Below are 23814 nucleotides of genomic sequence, written 5' to 3'. Positions count from 1 at the left end.
ACACGAAATCAAGAGTGCAAAAATGATGCAGACAAAACGAATTTTTCAAGGTGAAGTGTTTATTTGTTACCAAAATTTTTACAAATATACAACCATTTCCAGCTTGAGAACATCAGAAACTTCTTAAAAGGTATTGCAAAGCACAAAGAGGGGCCTGAAGCTTGAAACCATAATAAAATTGAATACTTACAGATGTAGTCTGTGTGACCCTCAAGTAAAACACATTTCCCGAAAGAAATACATATTAAAAAATAAATAAATGACTAAATGTACAAGTACACAGACGTGACAGCAAGCAAGAACAATTAAAAAAAATACTTGCGTTCTTTATTAGGTAGCCAGTTCCATTAAAACGTGTCACAGTGCCATAGTATAACCATGTCACAATTCGCATGAGCCAACGGCAGACATTGATATGCGTGGTCATCTTTAAGTGTTACGGAATTTTTAAAAACCGGCTGTTGCAGCTCACAATTCCAGATCTTCAGCCGGATTATACAGAACGTGAGACATTACGCGCATTGGAAATCAAACGCATATTCAGCTAATTAGCAAAATGCACTTAACTTGCTAGTTACTTTACGGCACCTACTGCAATTTATGAATTGTAGCCGATGAGTTTACAAGGCGTATGCACTTAGAATGAATTTCCAGAATGGTCCGTTTCTCGTGGCCATGGCCGCGAGAAATTACCTATGAAACAAAGGCAGTGGTTATGTTTTTCATTCACATCGCGAAATGGTCAACACTGACTCTCAATAATACATCAGTGTATTACGCGCAAGCGTTCAAGGCATTGGACATATGACTTTTCTGATGTCTTGGAACGTGCATGAGAACTTCCTCACGAACAAATTGTCTCGCATTCTCAGTTTTATGCGACGTTACTGCAGGAATTTTCCAATTTCCGTCAACGTTATATTGTGCAACTCATTGTTCTCTTTTATTCATGGTTACAACGCACTTTTCGGGTCAACGACAATGGCTGACGACAACGGCAACGACGATAAGGCGTCATTGACTTCCCGCTGCTTTTCTTTCGAAGTTTTAAGACTCAAGTGGGCAATTGGGAATGCCTCTCCCAGCTGTAGAATTGCACCCCAGGTGCATTCCGCTTTCTGCCGTCGAACAGTACGCGCGATATTTTCAGACTTAGTGGCCATGGGCGGAAGCCGGCGGTCCACGCCGGTATAGATGTCGCCGCACTAAGAGGACGGGAAAAGTGGGGTTTTATGTGATGAGTCTCCACAGTTATAATTACTGTTTGGCAATATGAGGTAAAAATTACCAGGCCTAGGCCATGAAGAAGATGGCATAGGAGTAATACGGCGTATTTTGTTTGGTGCTCACTTCTTTGAAGCGGCAGAATTCAGAAATTATGTCCTGTACCGCTGACTAATATTCAAGCGCGAGGAGATTGAACGCGTCGTCAGTTATGTCGTTGAGGACGTGGGCGACCTTTAAAGGACTACTCTGGCGATTTTTCTAGGTCAGCGAATCTCAAGAAAATTTGCTCGGTGCGTTTCTCTGCACACTTCAGTCATTTCTTCAAGTATAGAGTGTTCCGCGTGAGCAGTTGGTCGCGAGAAGTTTCGTTGCGTGGACAGGCAGGTGATAGATGGCAAGTAATTTTACGTTGTTGGCTGCAGGAATCTCGGTCCTCGCGAGCCGCACACACGCATCGAGCCGACGTCGACCACGTTCAGCCGAGGTTACGCCTAGAACAATCTCGGAGTTCGTGCGTCTGATAACGGTGGACCTGAGTGACTGACCTGCACCTTAACCTATTGCGATAAAGAAAGCTCTTTTTCCTATAGTTCTTTTGATCACGCGTGTTTGAAATAAACAATTGTTTATTTCGTGCAATTCACACACAAAAAGCGAGAACCGGCGACACGGCGCACTATACACGGGTGCGTTGCCGCTCTCAACGGCTGCAAGTCGCACTCGGCGGCACTTGCCTAAATGAAATGCGACTGCGTACGTGGGTGTATTTTTACGCATTCTTAGGCTAACTCATTACTTAGCTTTCGAAACGCACTACTTTTCTCTTATCCCAAATGGCTAACAAGCGGACGCCCCTTCGAAACAGGAGCTTGAGCAACTGCCTCGTTCAGCTGCCAACAGTGTCAGTCCAGCATCAACGCTTCCGCGAGAAAAGTACGAGTTCTCTAAAGGAAGACTCATGCGCTCGAAGTCACAGTCCATGTCTACTTTTTTGTATCACATGAATTGTGAAAAAAAAGAACTAAGAAAAAATAAGTAGGTAGTATAACAGTGCGCCCTACAGTCGCCCACTCGCTATTTTCGAAGCTATCCGGTCCTTCATGCATCGCAATGCGATTCGAAGTGATACGAGGGCGTTTACATGCGGAAAATCTGCATGTTTCCTGCGTCCTCATATCGTTTGGCGTCGCCGATGCACGGCTTCTGTTATATTTTAAGCGGAGGACAAGCCGTCGCCTGTACCAAGCTAATGTGAACGAATGCACCGGCTGCTTCTCGGGATTGTCAGATGCGTTCTTACTCGAAAATAGTGCGTTCTATAAATCGACATACAAACCTGGAAAGCAAAGCTCCACAACATCTTATAGTGAGTATGCGAAACGCTTTCTAATATAGAGGCAAAACACGTAACATAGCCAGCAACACGTATCAAACATGTGGTTTGGGCTACCCTTGGTCTCCATGTTTCAGTGCGATCTGCTGCGCTGCAACATGGAGACTGCTGCATGGATACCGCTGCAACAACATGGAGACCACTGCAACATGGAATACGAACGGCGATTCATGGCTATCGAATTCGTCGGAATCGCAGATGTGATTGTTTGACCGCTCTGAAGAGCTGATGCAGCTGACATTGTCACTCGAAGACATTGTCTCAATCGTCCAGCACGGTCACCAATCAGCTCAGCGCCTGCTCGTCGCCGCTTTTGTTCTCCGCGCTGGCGAGACCGGTATGCCTTGCGCGCCTGGCGCGTTGGCGTGCCACGGTTTGCACGAAGGTTACACTTCACACGAAGCTTACTCGTCACACGAAGTTTACACGTAACACTTCGCTTGACTTAACACTTCGTAACACTTCGCTTGACTGCTCGGCCAGGTTTCGGTTTTTGTACGGACACTTGTTTGCCTATACAAAATTATTTTCGAATTTGCGGAGAAACTGTACTATCAAATGCGTGACATGATCTCAGGAACATAAAATTGTCGTTATGCTGGCGCGGTAAAAAAATTGCCGGAATTGTCCACTTAGCTTCCGGCAGCTTCTCATCAACACTGCGGCAAAGAGCCAGCACGTCCTCTATGTACGTCAGGGGCCGGACTCGGTGCAACTCTGAACGCGTGGTACAAGGCCCGGAAGCGCACGCTGCACGCTTCCGAACAACAGACTTGCCCAATAACTCGCGAAGCTTTAGTTTGCAGAGGGCCCAGCTAGTGAGTTCTTCCTCGCATGTCTGAAAGCAGACCCATGCCGTGCCCTTCAGGTGGATGGTCACGTTAGCTATGCGAGTCGGGTCTGAGTGGTTGCGAAAACTCGTATATATTAAGCCAGCATTCAACATCAATGCAGTCGGTGCCGGAAAAGTTGCCTTGATATCGCGGTTGTGCGAAGATGTCTGTAGGGGAAGTAGTTGAAATCTCGGAAGCATTCTCGCCTTGAGTGCCCATCGCAGCGATATCCAAAGAGTGGCCGATGTAAAACAACGTCTTGCGCCCAGAACAGTCCGCGATTCCACCAATATGTTACGGGCTGAGGAGGGAGGCAAATATATTTGCTGGTGATATACAATGCTTGAGTGGCATGTACAATTAAGATAGTGGACGAAATCCGCGCTTCAGTCTGTTTCGTGGTCTTCAGCACTGTCCTTATTTCTTCTTTGATAGTGCCGTCTAACAATGTATACCTAGCGGCTTTTTTCAAGAATAGTGGCAACGGTCAGGTAGTTTCTAGTTGGTGCACGTAGCTATTTCTTGTTGCGATGTGTAACTGCACGCATTTGAACATTTGAAGTCTCTTAATATGGGGTACGACTTCAGGAACGAACCTTGAAAGGTTAAAAATTGTACAGAAGAGAGCTGTTCGCTGCATAGAAAATCTGGAACCAACTGAACACACTGCGCCATTTTTTAACAAGCTTAAATTGCTTACAGTTAACCAACTGTTTAATCTGAAGCTCGCCTTGTATATTCGCAAGGAAATTGGAAATGAATTGAGTAGTTATATGGCTCAGTGCTACCCTACTAATGTTCCCTATGATCTCCGACACGAGCGATTTAGAATACCGGTATCCAGAACCATTTACGGTAATCAAACATTGATCTACCTTATACCTAACCTTCTCCGCAACAACAGTTATATCCACGAACTTATTGAAAAATGTACTTCTATCCACCGTTTCAAGAAAAATGTTACAATGTACTTACTATCTGGTACTCTGTCCTAAATAAGTTCTTCAGTTTAAAAAAAAAACCTTTTTATTGTTCTATAACCTCTGTGTTCTGCTGCATTTTATAACAGTTATACATGGCTAGGAATGGTTACGTTACATTTTGTATAACGCTTGCACAAACTTTGTACTTTTTAATATGTTGCCATTTATGTACGCGTTTGTTCTTGTTATGGTTTATTGCTGATGCATTATTGTGTGATTCCGTTACTCAATTTAAGATGCCTGATCGCGACGTTACTTCTGTTCATGAAAATCTTTTTGTGGCGCTTTAATGTACAAAGCCATTGTTTTTCTTTTTTTATTCTCACTGCTTCTGAGCAAATGTATGGGTGGAGGGACCTTAGTCAGGCAGAGTTCATCTGCCTTTAGTCCTTTCAACCCAGGTAATGTGTGTCTGAATAAACAAACAAACAAACCAAACCAAACGTGGTAAGTCTTGATTGTTAATTGAGTTCCCGCCCGTTGCGCAGGTGCTGGTTGTCGCCAACCCGGCGAACACAATCGCGTTCATTTGCTCCAAGTACGCTCCGTCCATACCGAAGGAAAACTTCTCAGCTCTGACACGCATCGACCACAATAGGGCCAGATTCCAGGTAAGCACCGGCTAATTTTTCGCCTTTGAAAGTACATAATGCATATGTTGTGATGCTACTGCAGTATCGGAACAAAGGTTCTTTTTTTTTACGATGGGGACTATCACGCTTAGGTATCCCAACATGTTAAGAGGGAAGTTTGCCTAGTTGGTTCCGTAACTTTCCTGAGAACAAAACCGCAAGAGTCAGGTCCGCAGGAAGATGGAACGAAACAGGTGGTGACTCTCAACTGGTGGTTTCTTCACAGAAATGCACATATACGTATATGAAAAGGCAGGAACGTAATAAAGGTAGCCGGCGTAGCATCTGCGTGTCACCAAAGAAAAGAATACGAAGGATAAAACGACTGACCCCCAACGGTGGTGAAAAAAAGTACATCGATCATAGGAACTAAGGACAACTTGATAAACAAAATACAAAAAAGTAACAAGAATAACAGATTACTCTTACAAACGGCTAACAACCAACAAGAAAACAACAACAGAAGTAAAAGGGACAGTGGTAAAAAGAAGAAAATGGCGTGTGACAGGATACGCGAAGAGAAAAATAGTGGTCAAGATGCGTAATCTCCTCCTTGGCTAATATTTGATACGTCCCCGTCTTCCCACGTATTTATGGAATTATTTCGCATAAAGCACAATTTGATAGCCAGCACCTGCGTAGTTTTTACTTCCTATTATGTCTTCTTGTAGGCCACACAATTTTTTTTTTCGTAACCTCAAAGTACGTCAAAGTGCGAACCATAGTTTTCAAAAGTGATTAAGACATTGAAGATATGCGGACAGTGGTAACTCATAGCTGCATTAAGTGTGTTCCCAATACTGCGCACTTTTTTACCCATCACTACTCGCCATCTTTTCGCTGGTCACGCTTTCCGGCTTCACTTTCGAGAATGCTTTATACGACGCACGTATCAGCAGCATTACGCCGGAAGACAGATGCAGGATATCAACAAAATGAGTTAGCGCGCAAGGCACGGGTGCCGCGGCTTTCTCTGAAGCTTCAGAAAGTGAACAGAACCGGAGACTCACGCTCACGCGGTCAGAACTAATCCTACCAGAATGTGAAGGAAATACGCGAACGTGGACTGCATCGAGCAGTCTGCTTGGGGGATAATGTATGAATGAAACAGAAAGTGATGCCATATAAAGCACACAGAAAGCTTATTGAAATTCTTAGAAGTGTAAATAACGAGAAATAGCGAAACGAAAGTGGGCACAAGGTCTGGTCGCGTGCGCGCGCATGCGCTCTCGCGCACCTGTGCTACGCGATGTGACACACGCGGCGATCACCTCAAAGAGCTGGTTGGGGTTTGTTGCGTTGGTACGAGAGCAGAGTACTTGCGATTATGTCCTAAAAGCTAGAGCATCTGGCTACTCCACTCGGACACGAGGCTCGATCTCACCGCGTGGCATGTTATCCTATATTAGTCTTTTTTTTTCAAGTGTGAACTGTTCGGCCAGTCTGCAGGAGCACGAACCAGCCAGGGACAGAAAAGTCCTGGAGGTGTTCGTAAAGAAACCTTCGCTTTAAAAATATCGAGCCCTTGCTCAGATACCCTTGTACTCCTCGCTCACTTCTGGGACATTGTTTCCCGACGCTTCTTTATGCCTCGTTGGTGGACTGCAGTTTACTCTGGATCATGGTGAACACTTAACGGTGTAAACAAACGAAAGACGAGGACGAACGGGCGACACAAACAGACGATGAATTTCCGCTTTGCCGAAAGTAAGTGCCGGTCCGAGTCGCCTACTCGTTCTTGAAACTGCATCAGTTCGCGCTGTTAAACGTTCACCATGTTCCAACGCTACTGCAGATTGCCCTGAAGCTAAAGGTGTCGCCTGCGGATGTGCGGAACGTGGTCGTCTGGGGCAATCACTCGGCTACTCTGTTCCCGGACGCCAGTTACGCAAAGCTGATAATGCAGGACCAGACCGTGAAGGTCACCGATGCTCTGAAAGACGAAGCCTACCTGCAAGGAGAATTCATTACCGTGAGTCATTTTTCGCCTTCTCGTCCATCACTCCATGTTACATTGTTTATTCAGTTTCCACGTGTACATAGTATGAAGGAGGCAGAGAAAACGTAAGGAAACAGCTTGACCGGCCCCTACCCCCCCCCCCCTCAAAAAGAAAAGAAATAAGTTACGCCAGGAAGTAATTACCAGCGAAAATTTTGCAACTTACCTATGAAAATATGTACAAAGTATTGCTGAAAATAACTAGTGCAGTGTTGAAAACCGAATTCAAACCGACTGCGAGATATTAATTTTATGAAGCGTTCCGATTGCCACCAAGATGCGCGGTTTTATTCGCTAGTGTCACGAATTATAATGAACTCTCAAACGTGTGCAATTTGCATATTGTTAGACCACGGTGTGGGCGATTTGATTCGAGGCAGGCGAATGTTGTATATATGATGCTTCGTGCGTTTTCCAGTGAGTCGTCATAATCGCAGCGCAATTAAATGCATTTTTGCGGTATAATGTGCCACACTTCATTTCCTCATTACCACAATTGAATCCCCAGCTCAAAGGGCATGCACACTTCATTCATTGGCTGCAAACATCAAGAGGCATGAAATATTACTCTTTAGCTATTACTGAGGGAATGCGTCACGTCAAATGGCTTGTCAAATATGCTAGTGTCTTTTGCAAAATGGTCGTCTGGAGCGACACGTTACACTCGCAAGCGAACTGCCACCTTAAATAAATCTAATGTTCAGTTTTCCCCTAAGCCTATTATTGTGTGTGTCGTATTCCTTGCCACCAACGGACATAAATTATGGCAAAACCAAGACGCGTAACGCGAACGTCTATACCCTGACTGAAGGGGTTATAACCGTTTCATCTTCGGAGGGTGGTTTTCTTTCATTTTCATAGATGCCCACTTTTTTCAATGCTTCATTGCTCTAAGTCTATCCGGACAACGATAACTATACAACTGAGCCCCTGACACATCTGCGAAGAGCGTTTTGTTGCTACGTCGACTGCAGCCATGTGTCAAAATAAAAATGAGTGACCACAGTGCGATCGGCACGGGTGTACAATAGCTACAGCGCTGCAGTGTGTTCGAGGAAACAAAGAAGGTCGTCTCACAGGGTTTTAGATTTCGAGGCAGCATTTAGTCATTTATAGCTTATGTTGTCCGCATCAAATCTCTTCAATTGCTGTTGAAAAAAAACTTGTTCTGTTATGTGGTGCCTTTTGCATGTCTTACACGAAACACAGTCTCTCTGCGACGGTCCGTGCAGGGTACTGTTTTCTTTTCTATGATTTGTTGACACAGCGATCACGCTAAGTGCAAACTACCAAGAACCAAGGTTATTTGCTGTGAACCAAGGTTACATGCTGAAGTGCCGTCGATTATGCAGCGTTGAGATCCTGGGCCAAATTCACAAATATCATCATTTCTAAATGTTCTTTGTCGCTGGCCGGCCAGTTTCGATAATAATATGTCCGGCATCAGGATTGGCTGACGCTTTCTCCTACGAGGGCAATTCTGGCGTAAGAGCTTTTTGTGAATGTGGGCCCTATTCCTTGTACCGAGTGTACCACAGGACGATTGCAACTACCTCGCGCCGTCATTCAGGCTATAGCAAGTTCACTTGTACCTTGCATTTTTCAGGGAAATACAACATATAGGCGGGTACTGGGGCCTTAAACTAAAGTAAATTATGATGATAATGAAGATAATTATGACACTTACCCTTGTCGCTATGACTACTAGCATCGGTAAACGTCAGTCGCCTTTAGCTCTCTTGAGTTTCTAAGTTATATTCCCAATAAGAAAACTTCTGAATAGTAAGGCTTATGCAAATGCTATGAACTCGGCTCTGTGCTAACATGTTCATACACTTATATTTTCCGCGATTACAAGTCAGAGTGCCTTCGTGGCCCCTCCGTGCATGTCCCCAGCACATGAGCCCATACGTTTTGATGTCATTTTGCAACAAAATATTTATCATCTAAGGGTGGCACCAACTTTTTCGCCTCTCAGCCTATTGGCAAATCCAGAATCCGTTACTTGTGCTGGCAACTCTGTTTAAATAAATAAAGATCACCACGGCATCCAGGATCACGGCGGATCTTTCACTTGTGCTGTGTTCAAGTTTGTCGCTTGTGGCGTAGAATCGAGGTGTTTTGTCAAAGCCGAAAGGGTCCTTGCTGCCGATTACTTTTCTGCATCGATCTCAAAGATTTCAGCCACAAAATTGCGGAAATCGTTGCGCTGTGCTTGCAAACGTCCGGCCTGACTAGCAAACCGTATCAGACTTCTACAGCTAAGCTGTATTGGCTAGCCGATTCGTCCGTCTGTTTGCTTGTCGTTGTACGCCTAAAACTCATCCGGCGCAATCTCATGTGCATGCGCGAGAAATAAAAAAGAGAGAGAGACGCGCCATTGGCTGCGTCAGTAGCGACGTCGTCGCTCTCCGTCGCAGAATGAGCCGAGCGCGCGTGCAGCAGTTTCTCTCCGGCTCCGAAATGGGTAGGGCATGCGTCATACGTACTCCTGAGGAGCAGGCAGCGTTCGATCAGCAACGCCGCGAGCAGAACCAGGGAAAGAGCTCGTCTACGCCATGCCGATGCTGCAGCCCGGGCACAAGAACAGGCTTGTGCACCCAAGCGTAAGCAAAAACTGTGTACCGAGGAGCTGGCTGCCTACCAAGCCGTCGTTTAATGAACCGTCGAGATTAAACCAGTGATAAACACCGGGGCCACACGTTTCAGCTTCGCTTGTTAACCATCTGGACGGAGTTCTTGGGCGGTGATTTTTAATCCTATTTAGCTGCGGCCGTGAAACTTAACCCGAAGTTATCCCCTCCCCCCCAGAATGCTAAGGGGCCTCTCATATAGAATAATTTATTTGAACGCAGATAAACAGCCTGCCGCCAACATTAACGAAAACTTAAGCGTTTCTTGTGCGTCCTTTGGAGTATGCTATATTTAATTCAAATCGGCCCAGCGGTACCGCACGGCGTTGCATATTATGTGCCCGTAAGAAAAGCTGAGTTCTGCTGTTCCCCCGTTCGCTCCGAATTTCAGATGCTTGTCCCCCGTTCGCTCCGTCACAGATTGCTTGTTTGTGTTTGGCTTGTGTCTATGTAAGGACGCTGAAATTGCTCTCCGGGTCTCCCATTTTCGCTGAATAAGAGATTTCAATGGAAAGCGGGTATGCGAAATACTGGAAGTAGGCTTTTTCACACTGTTAAATTGCCCTACGTAAGATGGCCGACGTCCCGCTCACAGTACTGTTGAGTCTAGGATATGTGTACGAGCAGCTAGGATTCGGTAAGGAAGAGACTGTAGCAAAAACAGCGACAGCGGCAACGCGTGCGCTTGTGCTTCGTTTTCACTTCTATGACGACTTGCGCCATCTTGCGTTGGTCGAACGTGATGCGTGGAATAGCGCGCTTGCAGAATATCGCATATGCTCTATTGCCCACCCTCCTATAGGGTAACTGAACTTTTCTCATAGGGCCCCATGAAAAAAAAAAATTTCAGAGTATTTCCACTATGGGAAGATGGAAGACCAGCGAAGCGGTATTGCTTAATAGGTATATTAAGTTCTACGCGGTGGTTATGCTATATTGGTTGAAAAAAGGCACAAACACTTAACTTCGTTGTTTGTTTCGTCTTTTTCTTCTACTCCTTTGTTTTTATTAATTTTTTATTAGAGGTGACCCAGGATATTGAACAAAAAATTGGAGGACGCTTAAGCTTCGCCTTCAAGAGTGGAACGCGAAAGCGTTCCCGTCGACCCGCCAAGGGGTGTAAGACAATGGGCTACGGCGCAGCGACTACGCAGCCCGCATCGGACGCGGTGAGCGTCGAGCAACGCAGCGTTCGGCGCGACAACGAAATGTGCGCCTGAGCAAGCGACGCACGCCTGAGCCTCAACACCGCGTTCACTAGAGGCGCTTTTGTACCGCTTTGAAGCATCGAACTCGTGGCTCAGTGGTAACATCTCCGTCTCACACTCCGGAGACCCTGGTTCGATTCCCACCCAGCCCATCTTGGAAGTTGCTTTTTATTTACGAAGTGCCTGCCGTGATTTATCGCTCACGGCCAACGCCGCGGACGCCGACGCCGACACCGACGCCGACGACACCGGCTTTTCTGCGACACGAGCTCCTTAACGCTATCGCGTTAAAATACGAACATAACTGTGCTAATTTGTGGTCATAGTGGCGATATAGGTACGCACACACATCCGCTTACCACCTTCGTTGTCACGAAAGACATTGAATGGCTCATACCCCCTTAAAGGGACACTGAAGGCAAATATTATATTTAAGTCAAGCTAAGTTGATAGACCGTCTCCAGTGCAAGAGGACCGTGATTCACATCCCGGTGCCGCGCAATTCTCCACCGGAAAATACAAAAAAAAAACGTGTGTTGAGAAAATTGCACAAACAGGCCTGGAGTGCGGCCTGATCCCGGTGACCAGAACCGGTAACGCACTCTCTCACCAGAGCAGGATTGGCCACCCTGGTGCAGTACTTGGCCACAACCTCCTATATGAATACAACAATCAAACCCCGGCCCTCAGTCCCCAGCAGCCGCGAAGCAACTGACCACGGCGGCGGTCAGATCTGTAACGCTGCAGAGGGTGCTAAAAATACCTGGCTCCGGACAGGCCGCCATTGGAATCTGAACCTGGCAACGTTTAACGTTAGAACGCTATCTAGTGAGGCGAGTCTAGCAGTGTTATTGGAGGAATTAGAGGGTAGTAAATGGGATATAATAGGGCTCAGTGAGGTTAGGAGGACAAAAGAAGCATATACAGTGCTAAAAAGCGGGCATGTACTGTGTTACCGGGGCTTAGCGGAGAGACGAGAACTAGGAGTCGGATTCCTGATTAATAAGGAAATAGCTGGTAACATACAGGAATTCTATAGCATTAACGAGAGGGTGGCAGGTCTTGTTGTGAAACTTAATAAGAGGTACAAATTGAAGGTGGTACAAGTCTATGCCCCTACATGCAGTCATGATGACCAGGAAGTCGAAAGCTTTTATGAAGACGTGGAATCGGCGATGGGTAAAGTCAAAACAAAATACACTATACTGATGGGCGACTTCAATGCCAGGGTAGGCAAGAAGCAGGCTGGAGACAAGTCAGTGGGGGAATATGGCATAGGCTCTAGGAATAGCAGAGGAGAATTATTAGTAGATTTTGCAGAACAGAATAATATGCGGATAATGAACACCTTTTTCCGCAAGCGGGTTAGTCGAAAGTGGACATGGAGGAGCCCGAATGGTGAGACTAGAAATGAAATCGACTTCATACTCTGCGCGAACCCTGGCACCATACAAGATGTAGACGTGCTCGGCAAGGTACGCTGCAGTGACCATAGGATGGTAAGAACTCGAATTAGCCTAGACTTGAGGAGGGAACGGAAGAAACTGGTACACAAGAAGCCAATCAATGAGTTAGCGGTAAGAGGGAAACTAGAGGAATTCCGGATCAAGCTACAGAACAGGTATTCGGCTTTAACTCAGTAAGAGGACCTTAGTGTTGAAGCAATGAACGACTATCTCATGGGAACCATTAAGGAGTGCGCAATAGAAGTCGGTGGTAACTCCGTTAGACAGGAAACCAGTAAGCTATCGCAGGAGACGAAAGATCTGATCAAGAAACACCAATGTATGAAAGCCTCTAACCCTACAGCTAGAATAGAACTGGCAGAACTTTCTAAGTTAATCAACAAGCGTAAGACAGCAGACATCAGGAACTATAATATGGATAGAATTGAACAGGCTCTCAGGAACGGAGGAAGCCTAAAAACAGTGAAGAAGAAACTAGGAATAGGCAAGAATCAGATGTGTGCGTTAAGAGACAAAGCCGGCAATATCGTTACTAATATGGATGAGATAGTTCAAGTGGCTGAGGAGTTCTATAGAGATTTATACAGTACCAGTGGCACCCACGACGATAGTGGAAGAGAGAATAGCCTAGAGGAATTCGAAATCCCACAGGTAACGCCAGAAGAAGTAAAGAAAGCCTTAGCAGCTATGCAAAGGGGGATGGCAGATGGAAACTGGCCACCCTGTATACGCAATGCCTCATAACCTCGAGCGTACCGGAATCTTGGAAGAACGCTAACATAATCCTAATCCATAAGAAAGGGGACGCCAAAGACTTGAAAAATTACAGACCGATCAGCTTACTGTCCGTTGCCTACAAAGTATTTACTAAGGTAATCGCAAATAGAATCAGGAACACCTTAGACTTCTGTCAACCAAAGGACCAGGCAGGATTCCGTAAAGGCTACTCAACAATAGACCATATTCACACTATCAATCAAGTGATAGAGAAATGTGCAGAATATAACCAACCCTTATATATAGCTTTCATTGATTACGAGAAAGCGTTTGATTCAGTCGAAACCTCAGCAGTCATGGAGGCATTACGGAATCAGGGTGTAGATGAGCCATATGTAAAGATACTGGAAGATATCTATAGCGGCTCCACAGCCACCGTAGTCCTCCACAAAGAAAGCAACAAAATCCCTATAAAGAACGGCGTCAGACAGGGAGATACGATATCTCCAATGCTATTCACAGCATGTTTACAGGAGGTATTCAGAGGTCTGGAGTGGGAAGAATTGGGGATAAAAGTTGATGGAGAATACCTTAGCAACTTGCGATTCGCTGATGATATTGCCTTGCTTAGTAACTCAGGAGACCAATTGCAATGCATGCTCACTGACCTGGAGAGGCAAAGCAGAAGGGTGGGTCTGAAAATTAATCTGCAGAAAACTAAAGTAATGTTTAACAGGCTCGGAAGAGAACAGCAGTTTACGATAGGTAGCGAAGCACTGGAAGGGGTAAGGGAATACATCTACTTAGTGCAGGTAGTGACCACGGATCCGGATCATGAGACTGAAATAACCAGAAGAATAAGAATGGGCTGGGGTGCGTTTGGCAGGCATTCTCAAATCATGAACAGCAGGTTGCCACTATCCCTCAAAAGGAAAGTGTATAACAGCTGTGTGTTACCAGTACTCACATATGGGGCAGAAACCTGGAGGCTTACGAAAAGGGTTCTGCTGAAATTGAGGACGACGCAACGAGCTATGGAAAGAAGAATGATGGGTGTGACGTTAAGGGATAAGAAAAGAGCAGATTGGGTGAGGCAACAAACGCGGGTAAACGACATCTTAGTTGAAATCAAGAAAAAGAAATGGGCATGGGCCGGACATGTAATGAGGAGGGAAGATAACCGATGGTCACTAAGGGTTACGGACTGGATTCCAAGGGAAGGGATGCGTAGCAGGGGGCGGCAGAAAGTTAGGTGGGCGGATGACATTAAGACGTTTGCAGGGACAACATGGCCACAATTACTACATGACCGGGGTAGTTGGAGAAGTATGGGAGAAGCCTTTGCCCTGCAGTGGGCGTAACTAGGCTGATGATGATGATGATGATGAAGTTGATAGACTAGTGCTCGAAAATCGCTAAGGCATCAATGTTATCGCGAACAGAGCCTTAATAATCGAGAAATTCTGGTAAATTCAGGACATGATTAGAGACTCCCCCAGGACATTCAACTACTTGCCCGATTACGAAAGCACTCCTCAGCTAAGTTTTGTCACTCGTACTCAACCACCTGTTGCAGAAAGCATGCTATTCTTGTAATATAAGACGAAATAAAACGCTACTTGTCCAGTTCTATTTCATTCTTAGAAAAAAGAACTCATTGACATTACCCTTGACAACGACGCGTGCGGTCTAAAGGTTTCATTTGCGCTCGACTCTGCGCCGCCCACGCTTTCGCGTTTCAGTAGTTTCGTTATAGCGTAGTGCCGCGCTGCACTCTTATCCAAATGTACACCCTTTGAGGCTTATCTTGCCATACAACAATAATCGATATCTGTCTTGTTCGCATTTCTTTTCTTTAACGTTGCGAGCCCGGTACTTCCAAGTCACAAACGGCATGCGCGTTATTAGCATGACAGAGCATTCTCGACAGGAAAGTAACAAAAACGGAAACGCAAGCAAGACAGGTGGCGATTATCATTGTATGGCAAATTAAGCCCCAAAGGGTGCAAATTTATTTGAGAGTGTGGTTTTGCTGGCTCGCGATACTCGCACAAACTGCAAGTATAGCAGAGAATTCAATTTCCATGTGATGTCGCGGGATGCCCGAACGGTCTACGCCACTTGACCAAAAAGCAGCTGCGACGACGAATCCATTGGTCTGTCTTGGCTTGGTGCCGCCGTCTGTCGGGCGCCGTTTTACTCACCGACAGCAGCAAAGGGCGGTGATGGCGTATGCAACGTCACCACTCCTCCATTGCGTTGCGGGAGATTTCAATTATTAAAAAGGTATTCGGACCCTTCAGATGCAAATTTCTCGTAAACTAAGTCTTTTCTTGGCACGAAAGAAGCGTTGCGAGGTTTCTGGAAAGGTATCCAAACAGTCCACGTCGACTTAGTATTTCCCTTTAGTGCCCCTTTAAGCAACAGCTAGTAACCCGTAAACGCGGCCTCCCCATTACGACGACAGAAGAGGAGTGAAATTCCACGCTAGAATGTTGAGCAACCACAGAGCCAGCTGTGGAAGACGACGATGCTCGAACCATTCCTGATGATGATAATTTTTGCACAACAGAGCCAGCTGTGGAAGAAGACGACGACGACGAACGCGCAAGCAGTGGCACTAGCGCGTTTCCGCGGTTGGCGCCTATAATTTTTATTGATAAATAGCCTTTCAAGCGAGCCGGAGCTTAAAAATGCGGAATGTGTGTGCGTAGGTGGCCCCCGAAACATGCAAGAACTTGTTCGCGGAAATGCTTCACGGCTACAGATGCGATACTGGACTGTTTCCACCTTCATAGGCAACTCCGCACTGTGACTCGTGTTGCAGAATATCTCGAAGTAACCCGCAACTATATAGGCAGTAACGCCTGTCGTGCTTTTAGGAGGTAAATACGGATATTGTTCACGGATAGAACGAGTCTAAGAACTGTTCAGTTACCTAGTTAGTGTGTCTTCGAATAAAAACAAATGAGGGTTCGTTTCTGAGTCGGGGTGCGCCTTTCTCTTTGTAGTTAGCTGATCCATGTCATAAGGTAGTCTGCGTCTTACCACTGGCGCTTGTTCATGCTCCCAGTACGCAGTATTCGAGGTGGTGTCCCGGCTTGGGAACGCAACAGACACCCGCCTCCCGTAGGAATGCTCAAAACGTGGTGAAAGGTGCGAAGTAAATGGCAACCAATCGGACCAAGTTGCGTTTCTTTCAGTAGGTTTCCGAAATTTCACAAGGGTTTTCTTTGGAGCAAGGTAACTTTAATTGTGTAAATGCATGATTTGGAAACGAATCGAACTACTTGTAAAGGAATTTGACTGTGTGCACAGGGTCAAATCGCAAACTAGCGTCGCTATGGCCAGGCCGAATGCTCCAAATCTGGAAAGAACGCTGTTTTCAGTTGCTTCTAAATTTCTTCAGAGCAAATAAACTGACAACTCACCTTGCTGAATGAGAAAATAACATCATCTGCTTACACCACTCAAAACATGCTATCAAAGCGATATGGCGCCTCGCGGCATAACATTTGTCGTGATCAACTTCAATCCTTCCGAGCTATGGTTCTTGCTACCAGTGCCTGCGGACAAAAGTGCATTAGCGAGAATATTTGCGGTACTTAATGCATTAGTAACAGTAATGCTGGACAGAAAACTAAGCTAACCAAACCAAATGAGACTTAATCGTACATCACTAATTCAATTAAGCACCTGCCTAAACAAAGTATACTCCTCGAATTGAAAGGCCAGCTACAAATTTAAAATATATAAATAGAAACCAATGGTCTACTCGCCGGCAGAAAAAAAGTCATCCTGAGGGAAGTGCTTCGAAAACACTCCTATAACGTCAGTAATTTTTTTTTCCAATGCGCAAGTTTGAGATCCATGTCGCTCCCCATTTCTCGTCGTCTGCTACTTTCGGGAAACGATGAAATGGCGATTTGCTGTCTTTCCACTATGATCCACTACAGCAAAATTTTTTCCACATCCATTTTTTTTTTCGAGCTTGTACACGACGGCATCGCGATTATTTCAGAACTACGAGGCAACGTTGCAGCACACGCTGTAATGCGAGAACCTGCGGCTGGACCTAGATCGGCTGGTTCTCGGTGCGGCCGCTAGGGGGCGAGCATTCAGTTGGAGTCACGAATACAGCTACCAACTTCGCGTCTGTTGGTCACATCTATTTGAACCCATGCGTATTTGGTGCCTTTTAATCATGGTGTAAATTGATGTCAATTGTGTTGCCGTTTTCGCCGCCTACCACATGCAGGCCGTGCAGAAACGCGGTTTTGCAGTGTTGGCTGCGCGCAAAAGGTCCAGTGGAATCACTACAGCCAGCGCAGCAGCGGATCAGTTGCGCGACTGGTGGCAAGGAACCCCTGAGGTTAGTGCTTTGTATAGTCAACAGCAAACACGAAAGGAAATAACTTGGCGATCTCATACCAGACTTTTAAAGCTCTAGCACTTCATTTTGCCGAATTATCGGATGAACGGACTTCAATCCGACGTTTATTTGGTTAATCGCTTCAGGTTTCTTCTAAGGAAAATTCACCTGAGATCCAAGTCCGATTTCTGTTTTCTAACGAACGTTAGACAGAGTTTGGGTTTCTTGTGAGAAAAATTCAGCTGCAATTTAACTACAATTTCTCTGTCCAAATGCATGTGACAAGGAGTGTGGGTTTCTAGTGACAAAAGTTCATCTGCCATGCAACTTCAACTTCTTTGTTCAAGCGTATATCAGACACTCCTTGGGGAAAATCACAGAACCAAGTTAGTGAAATTTGTCGCGTTTAAAAGAACGTGTTATTTATTTTGCCGATGATTGGAGAAAGATTGCCAAAATCGGCAACTTGGAAAAAAAATTACACAACCGATTTTATCGCTACAACTCCAAACAAAAACAGTTCATACAAATCTTTAAACAGTGTCAGCCAGGTGGCCCCACGTTGGGCGCCAAAATATGGGCTGAGCGCAATGGCTGGCTATAAATAGAATTGGTAAACAAAGAATAACGTCAAAGTACGAGTCCAGAAATTAATCGTTTGGGGACTTATCGTATGCGGAAACAGGCTGAGCCCGCCTCTGTTGGCCTCACAACAACAACAACAAAGAACGAAATAAAGGAGCTTATAGACATGAACAGGCGTAAACCTCGTGCTGTAATATCAACAACTTGCTTTGTTAGTGCTGTCGGTAGTGTGCAATAGAGCCGCAATTTCCTTCATTTGTCAATGTATTTTTCTGCTCAAGCTTTCTGATACAGTTCTTCAGCAAAGACAAGTTGAAGCCGGACTTAAATATGTGCTTTTCTCCTTACACATTTGGTAATTTGCGCTCTCCAATTACGACGCATAGTTGTAATCGCTACTTCTTTTTCTGGATCACTGGTTGCGGCAGTTTTAATGCACCCGTCGCTGTTAATCAATAGATATGGCTCTCTGCTGTTAAACACGTCTCTATCGATTCGATTTGCTGCCACAGGGGTTCTTTTTGATGGAGGCGGAATGCGATAATGCTCGTCTACGTGGATTGGCTGCAATCAAACCAAACAATCCACGGGCTTCTACTATGCCTCCCGTCAATATTCACTCTGCCACTTTTGATACCTTGTACCCCATTAAATACCAAAAAATACAGTTTGACTTTATGAATAAGTAGCGATTGTCTCCAAGTTTATCAGATCTTCGCTATGATGCGCAATAAATATCGCAGCTTAATTGTTCACGCTTGTTATAGACATCTCGTTCCTATTATCGCCGTTCCAAGTTACTGAAACAAGCGCACCAAATTCAGCTGTCCTAAGTCTAAGTAAGCAAATCGAGGATGCCTACGCACGAAAGAAAAGAGAAGAATAAACGAGGGGCTCGATTTTTAATTAGATGCAATCACTTTAAGCCAAGGAACAATGAAGCCCAAGAAAAGCATATGGCAACTTAAATATGGCAACTTAAATATGGCAACTTAAATGCGGTGTTTAACTGCAACTTAGAATTGATAAGGTGACGGAAATGAAAGCGAATAAAAAAAGCTACTTACTGCATGGTGTGAACCGAACACACAACTCCCGCGTACAGCGGCAAGTAGTCTTTCTCGCCAACTTTCATTTTCCTGATCGTTCCAACATCAATAAAAGCACTGCTAATTTGCCATAACCTGTCCTTGGCATCATTGTCCATTGGCTTCACATGCTTCTGTAAAGAAGGCTGTTCCTGAAACGGGAGAAGCGGGCAACCCGCGTCTTTGCAGGGCGAGTGGGTGTCCATGGCGGTGATGAGCGACGGCTCGTACGGTGCGCCAGCCGGAGTGGTCTTCAGCTTCCCAGTTAGGATCGATGCTCACCGTCGCTGGCACATCGTGGGCGGGCTAGTGCTGTCGGACTTTGCCCAGAAAAGGATTCAAGCCTCGGGCAAGGAGCTCGTCGCGGAACGAAACGACGCTCTAGCTATCTGCAAGGACTGAGGGCCGAGCACCCATGCATACGTATATATAGCACGGTCTGAAAGCTCATCGTTTGCTTCTATCCTCAGGTCTCGCCACCAGCCGCTTTATCTACTATAAAGTATAAGAGGCTTTTGTTTAATCTATCTCTGTCCGTGGATTCCTGAGTTAAGGCGCGCACTGTGGCACCGACAGCCATGCCGCAGAAGTTTGCTAAAAGCACTGTATATAGTTATAGAGCACAAATGTACTCTAGTGTGTAAAGCTGACAGGCCATTACACTTTTTATTATTGTGATAGCAATCATAAGGACACTCCAGGCGAATTTCCGCCATCGGAGTCGCCGTGATGTCCCGCATAACGTCCAAGTGCGATAACATCGGGACCCCGCACCGTAGGCAGCGGGTGAGGGTGATAGCGTTCGACAATGTGCCGAGGATGATCACTCAATCTCACGCGCGCAAGGGAGGAAGCGCGCCGCGTTCCATCACGTGCAAGGCACCAGGGACGGGGCCTTCTACTCCGGCGGCGGCGGCATATGGCATGGTGGCCGCGCGTGCCCTATTTTAACGCGACAGCGTTAAGGAGCTCGTGTCGCAGAAAAGCCGGTGTCGTCGGCGTCGGTGTCGGCGGCGTTGGCCGTGAGCGATAAATCCCAGCAGGCACTTCATGAATAAAAAACAACTTGCAAGATGGGCTGGGTGGGAATCGAACCAGGGTCTCCGGAGTGTGAGACGGAGACGTTACCACTGAGCCACGAGTTTTTTTTTCTTTATTTCCTCGTTACAGAAATGCCATGCGAATACATTGTGAAAAAGAGAATCAGTTTAGCTTATGCGGACTCTCTGAAATTAAAATCCCTTGAATTTAGCCAACTCATCGAACAGCGGCAACCAATCGGGCGGTTCTTTCTGGGCTTTGTACACTTCACGCATGTAGACGACACTTTCAATAAAGTTTTCTCGCACAGAATGGGCATCCACATCAGCATGACATACCGACATTATTGTGGACCATATACTATGGAGGTTCAGCAGCATAATAAGGTCATATGGAATATCGTTATTGCCTGTGTCTAAGTATCTGATACCACGTGGGGTTATTGGTAATGCTTTCTTTAATGTTCGTTGTAAGATGTCCCAATGAAAAAAGGGATCCCAACAATCAATAATGACGTGATCGACAGTCTCTGGTTTTTTACACATTATACAATCTGGTCCACGGCACATATATTCCCTTGTCGGCCAGCCAAGTCATTACAGGCAAGGTATTTGTGTGGAGTTTGAAGAAGAATGATTTTACCAATGGTTTCACAGGCATTCTTTTGACCCTTTTGAGGACATCATCGCCTGAACCTCCATAGTATGCTAAACATTGGAACTGGCATTAATGAGTCTATCATATCATGGTACAATTTCTTTCTTTTGACACGGAACTTAAATATTCTAGCGAGAATCGAACACTAAGCATACGGAAAGATAACACTACTTCCTGAAGGAAACCTTTCACTGGAGGGGATTCAACATTCGAACACGAAACAAGGAAGTCAGGTAACAGATTACCTAATCGCACTTGTGTCATGGTGCGCAAAAATGGATCACTGTGGTTCCGCAAGAACATAAACCGCGATACAATCTGGCGTAGAAATAGGTGTGACAGTCCAAGACCACCGCTGCGAACTGATCTGAACAGATCAGAGCGGCCGCAGCGTTCCCAAGTTGAGTTCCAAATGAACACAGCGAACACTCGATGCAGTTTCTGTACATTCACTCGCGACATAAATAGCGCTTGTAGTATGTACCATATTTTTGCAACCAGAAAAATGTTGCACACAGTGGAGCGCGCGAACATTGAGAGATTGCGCCCTTGCCATGCCAGCGCTTTTTCCTTCGCTGTCTGTGTTTCCTGTTCCCAGAACTGCTTACTGTCTTTGTAATGTTCAAGCGGCACGCCAAGATATTTCACAGGCATGGTCACCCACTGTATGTTTGCGAAACTGCGTGGTTTGCTTTGCCACGCGCCATGCCAAAACCCGATGCACTTATCCCAGTTTATGGCACTACCTGTTTTTTCACAATAAGTTTTCGCCAGAGTTACCACTTCGCTGACACTGTCATAGTCATCGCAAAACACTGCTAGATCGTCTGCGTAGGAAAGCACTTTCACCTCACTCTGCTGTAATTTGAAACCTCTTATTTTCTCGTTCTCTTTAATGGCTAAGCAAAAAGGCTCCAGGTATATTGCGAAAAGCAATGACGAAATTGGGCACCCCTGTTTCAGAGATGAGCAGACATTGACACTTCTCGTGAGACTCTTGTTAATAATCAGCCGTGTGCTGCAGTCTGTGTACACCATTTTTAAGCCATCTATAATCACTGATCCTATGTTCGTGTATTCTAAAATCTCGAAGAGAATATCATGAGCCACACGGTCAAATGCCTTCTCCAGGTCTAGCTGCAACATTGCAACTTTACCCTCGAAAGCATCGACGCATTCTAGAATGCTCCTGGCGACGTGTACATGGGTAGTTATTGTGCGCCATTTAATCCCACACGTTTGGTGGGTTCCAACTAAAAGTTTTATTACGCTCTGTAACCTTTTCGCCAGTATTTTCATAAAAAATTTATAGTCAGTGTTCGCAAGGCTAACCAGTGCTTCAAAGCGGTACAAAAGCGCCTCTAGTGAACGCGGTGTTGCCTTACAAACAAGCTGTTTCTAAGGCTCAGGCGTGCGTCGCTTGCTCAGGCGCACATTTCGTTGTCGCACCGAACGCTGCGTTGCTCGACGCTCACCGCGTCCGATGCGGGGCGCGTAGTCGCTGCGCCGTAGCCCATTGTCTTACACCCCTTGGCGGGTCGACGGGAACGCTGTCGCGTTCCACTCTTGAAGGCGAAGCTTAAGCGTCCTCCAATTTTTTGAAAGCAATCTGCGAGAGGCACAGAGTGCGCTGAGTGCCTATAGCTTAGTGTACGCTGTGTTCTCGCCGCTTAGCTCGCGTTGAAGCGAGAGGCAGCACAAAGGTCAAGTCGCTCGCTGCTGCTGCCGCGCTTCTTAACGCCAGCATTTCTGACAGCGAGTTTCCGCGGTCATCGAGGGAGATGTGTTCATGTTTTCTAGTGCGCGTATGGCACCTTGCTTGTTAATTTAGTTAGTAAGCGAGTGTTTACAAATTTATAGAGCCTATAAAACCACTGTTTTCACTTCGTACTGTTGAATAATAATTTTAATCGCAATCGATGCTTCGCCTTTCGGGAGAAACTGCGACTTCTTTAACTGCATTTCTTTTCCGTATCAATCATGTGAGCACTCCAGGCGAATTCCCACCGTCGGCGTTGGGGTCGCCATGGTTCCGTATAGGTTCCGTATAGAGTCCAAGTGCGATAAGATCGCTGCCGCGTGCCTTATGCAGTAGGTGCGAGGGAAAGCGCGTGAGGGGGAGCCGAGAAGGGTGTAGCTTGATGCGGCAGCGTCTCCTCGCCTGCGCACAGAAGGAAGGCGTGGAGGATGCACGCCCACTTTTCGCGCGCACAAGGAGAGGCGAGGGGGCAAGGTGGCGCACGTCTCCGCTTCTACGCCAGCCACGGCTGCGCGTCCTATCTTGGAGGTAATCTGCAGTGGCTTCGAAGGCTAGTCGACTAGATATAGTTGATGCCTTCGGGTACGCTGCGTTTTGGCGCACCAAGTTTGCGTTGAAACGAGAGGCAGCGCCAAGGCGAATCCGCTTGCCGCTGCTGCCGCTCTTCTTCACGTTACGCCAGCGTTCCGACAGCGAGTCTCCTCTGTCATCGAGGGAGATGTATTCGTGCTTTCCCGTGCGCGCGTGACACCGTCCTTCTTAATTTAGTCAGTAAGCGAATGTTTGCAACAGTTCATACGGCTAATATCACTACCGACCTTGCGGTGTATAGCTCTCGAATAATTTGCCACAGTAATCAATGCTTTGCCCTAAGGGCGAAATTTCGACTTTTTTCTTTTCACTTCAAGTAGACAGTGATGTTATAGTATTTAACCGTGTTACGTAACACAGAGCTACGCTGCAAGCACAAGACAACGATCGCCTTCATCACCAATTAAAGAATGTGAGGAGTGATATGCCTGGTTTTCAAACAAATTTTTTTACGACCTTAGCGTACTAAACAAAAGAAGAAGTCGTCTAGAAATGTATGATTGCAACAGGAGCACTAATCCTTAACCAAGGCTGCAGATATATCTTAAAGAAAGGTATACCTTTAAAAGGTCGCGCGGCTAAGAGTTGTATGCAGCTGATACAAGGAAAAAGAAACATCACTTTCGCTCA

The 23814-nt window shown here is 46.0% G+C and overlaps 1 protein-coding gene across 1 annotated transcript in view; it reads left to right on the top strand.

The window, feature by feature from the left end:
• LOC142588694 (malate dehydrogenase, cytoplasmic-like) overlaps nt 1-19659 on the top strand; it is a 43098-nt gene extending 23439 nt beyond the window's left edge. The window contains exons 5-8 of the mRNA XM_075700514.1: nt 4925-5047; nt 6864-7040; nt 17350-17463; nt 19326-19659. Of these exons, the coding sequence (XP_075556629.1) occupies nt 4925-5047; nt 6864-7040; nt 17350-17463; nt 19326-19538 (627 nt within the window). The 3' untranslated portion in view covers nt 19539-19659. The remainder of the gene's footprint in view (nt 1-4924; nt 5048-6863; nt 7041-17349; nt 17464-19325) is intronic.
• The last annotated feature ends 4155 nt before the right edge of the window (nt 19660-23814 follow it).

Source organism: Dermacentor variabilis, chromosome 7 (assembly GCF_050947875.1).
Source record: "Dermacentor variabilis isolate Ectoservices chromosome 7, ASM5094787v1, whole genome shotgun sequence".
Taxonomy (NCBI): Eukaryota; Metazoa; Arthropoda; class Arachnida; order Ixodida; family Ixodidae; genus Dermacentor; species Dermacentor variabilis.
Note: the sequence above shows the minus strand (reverse complement) of the source record. Positions and strands in the feature narration are given on the sequence as shown.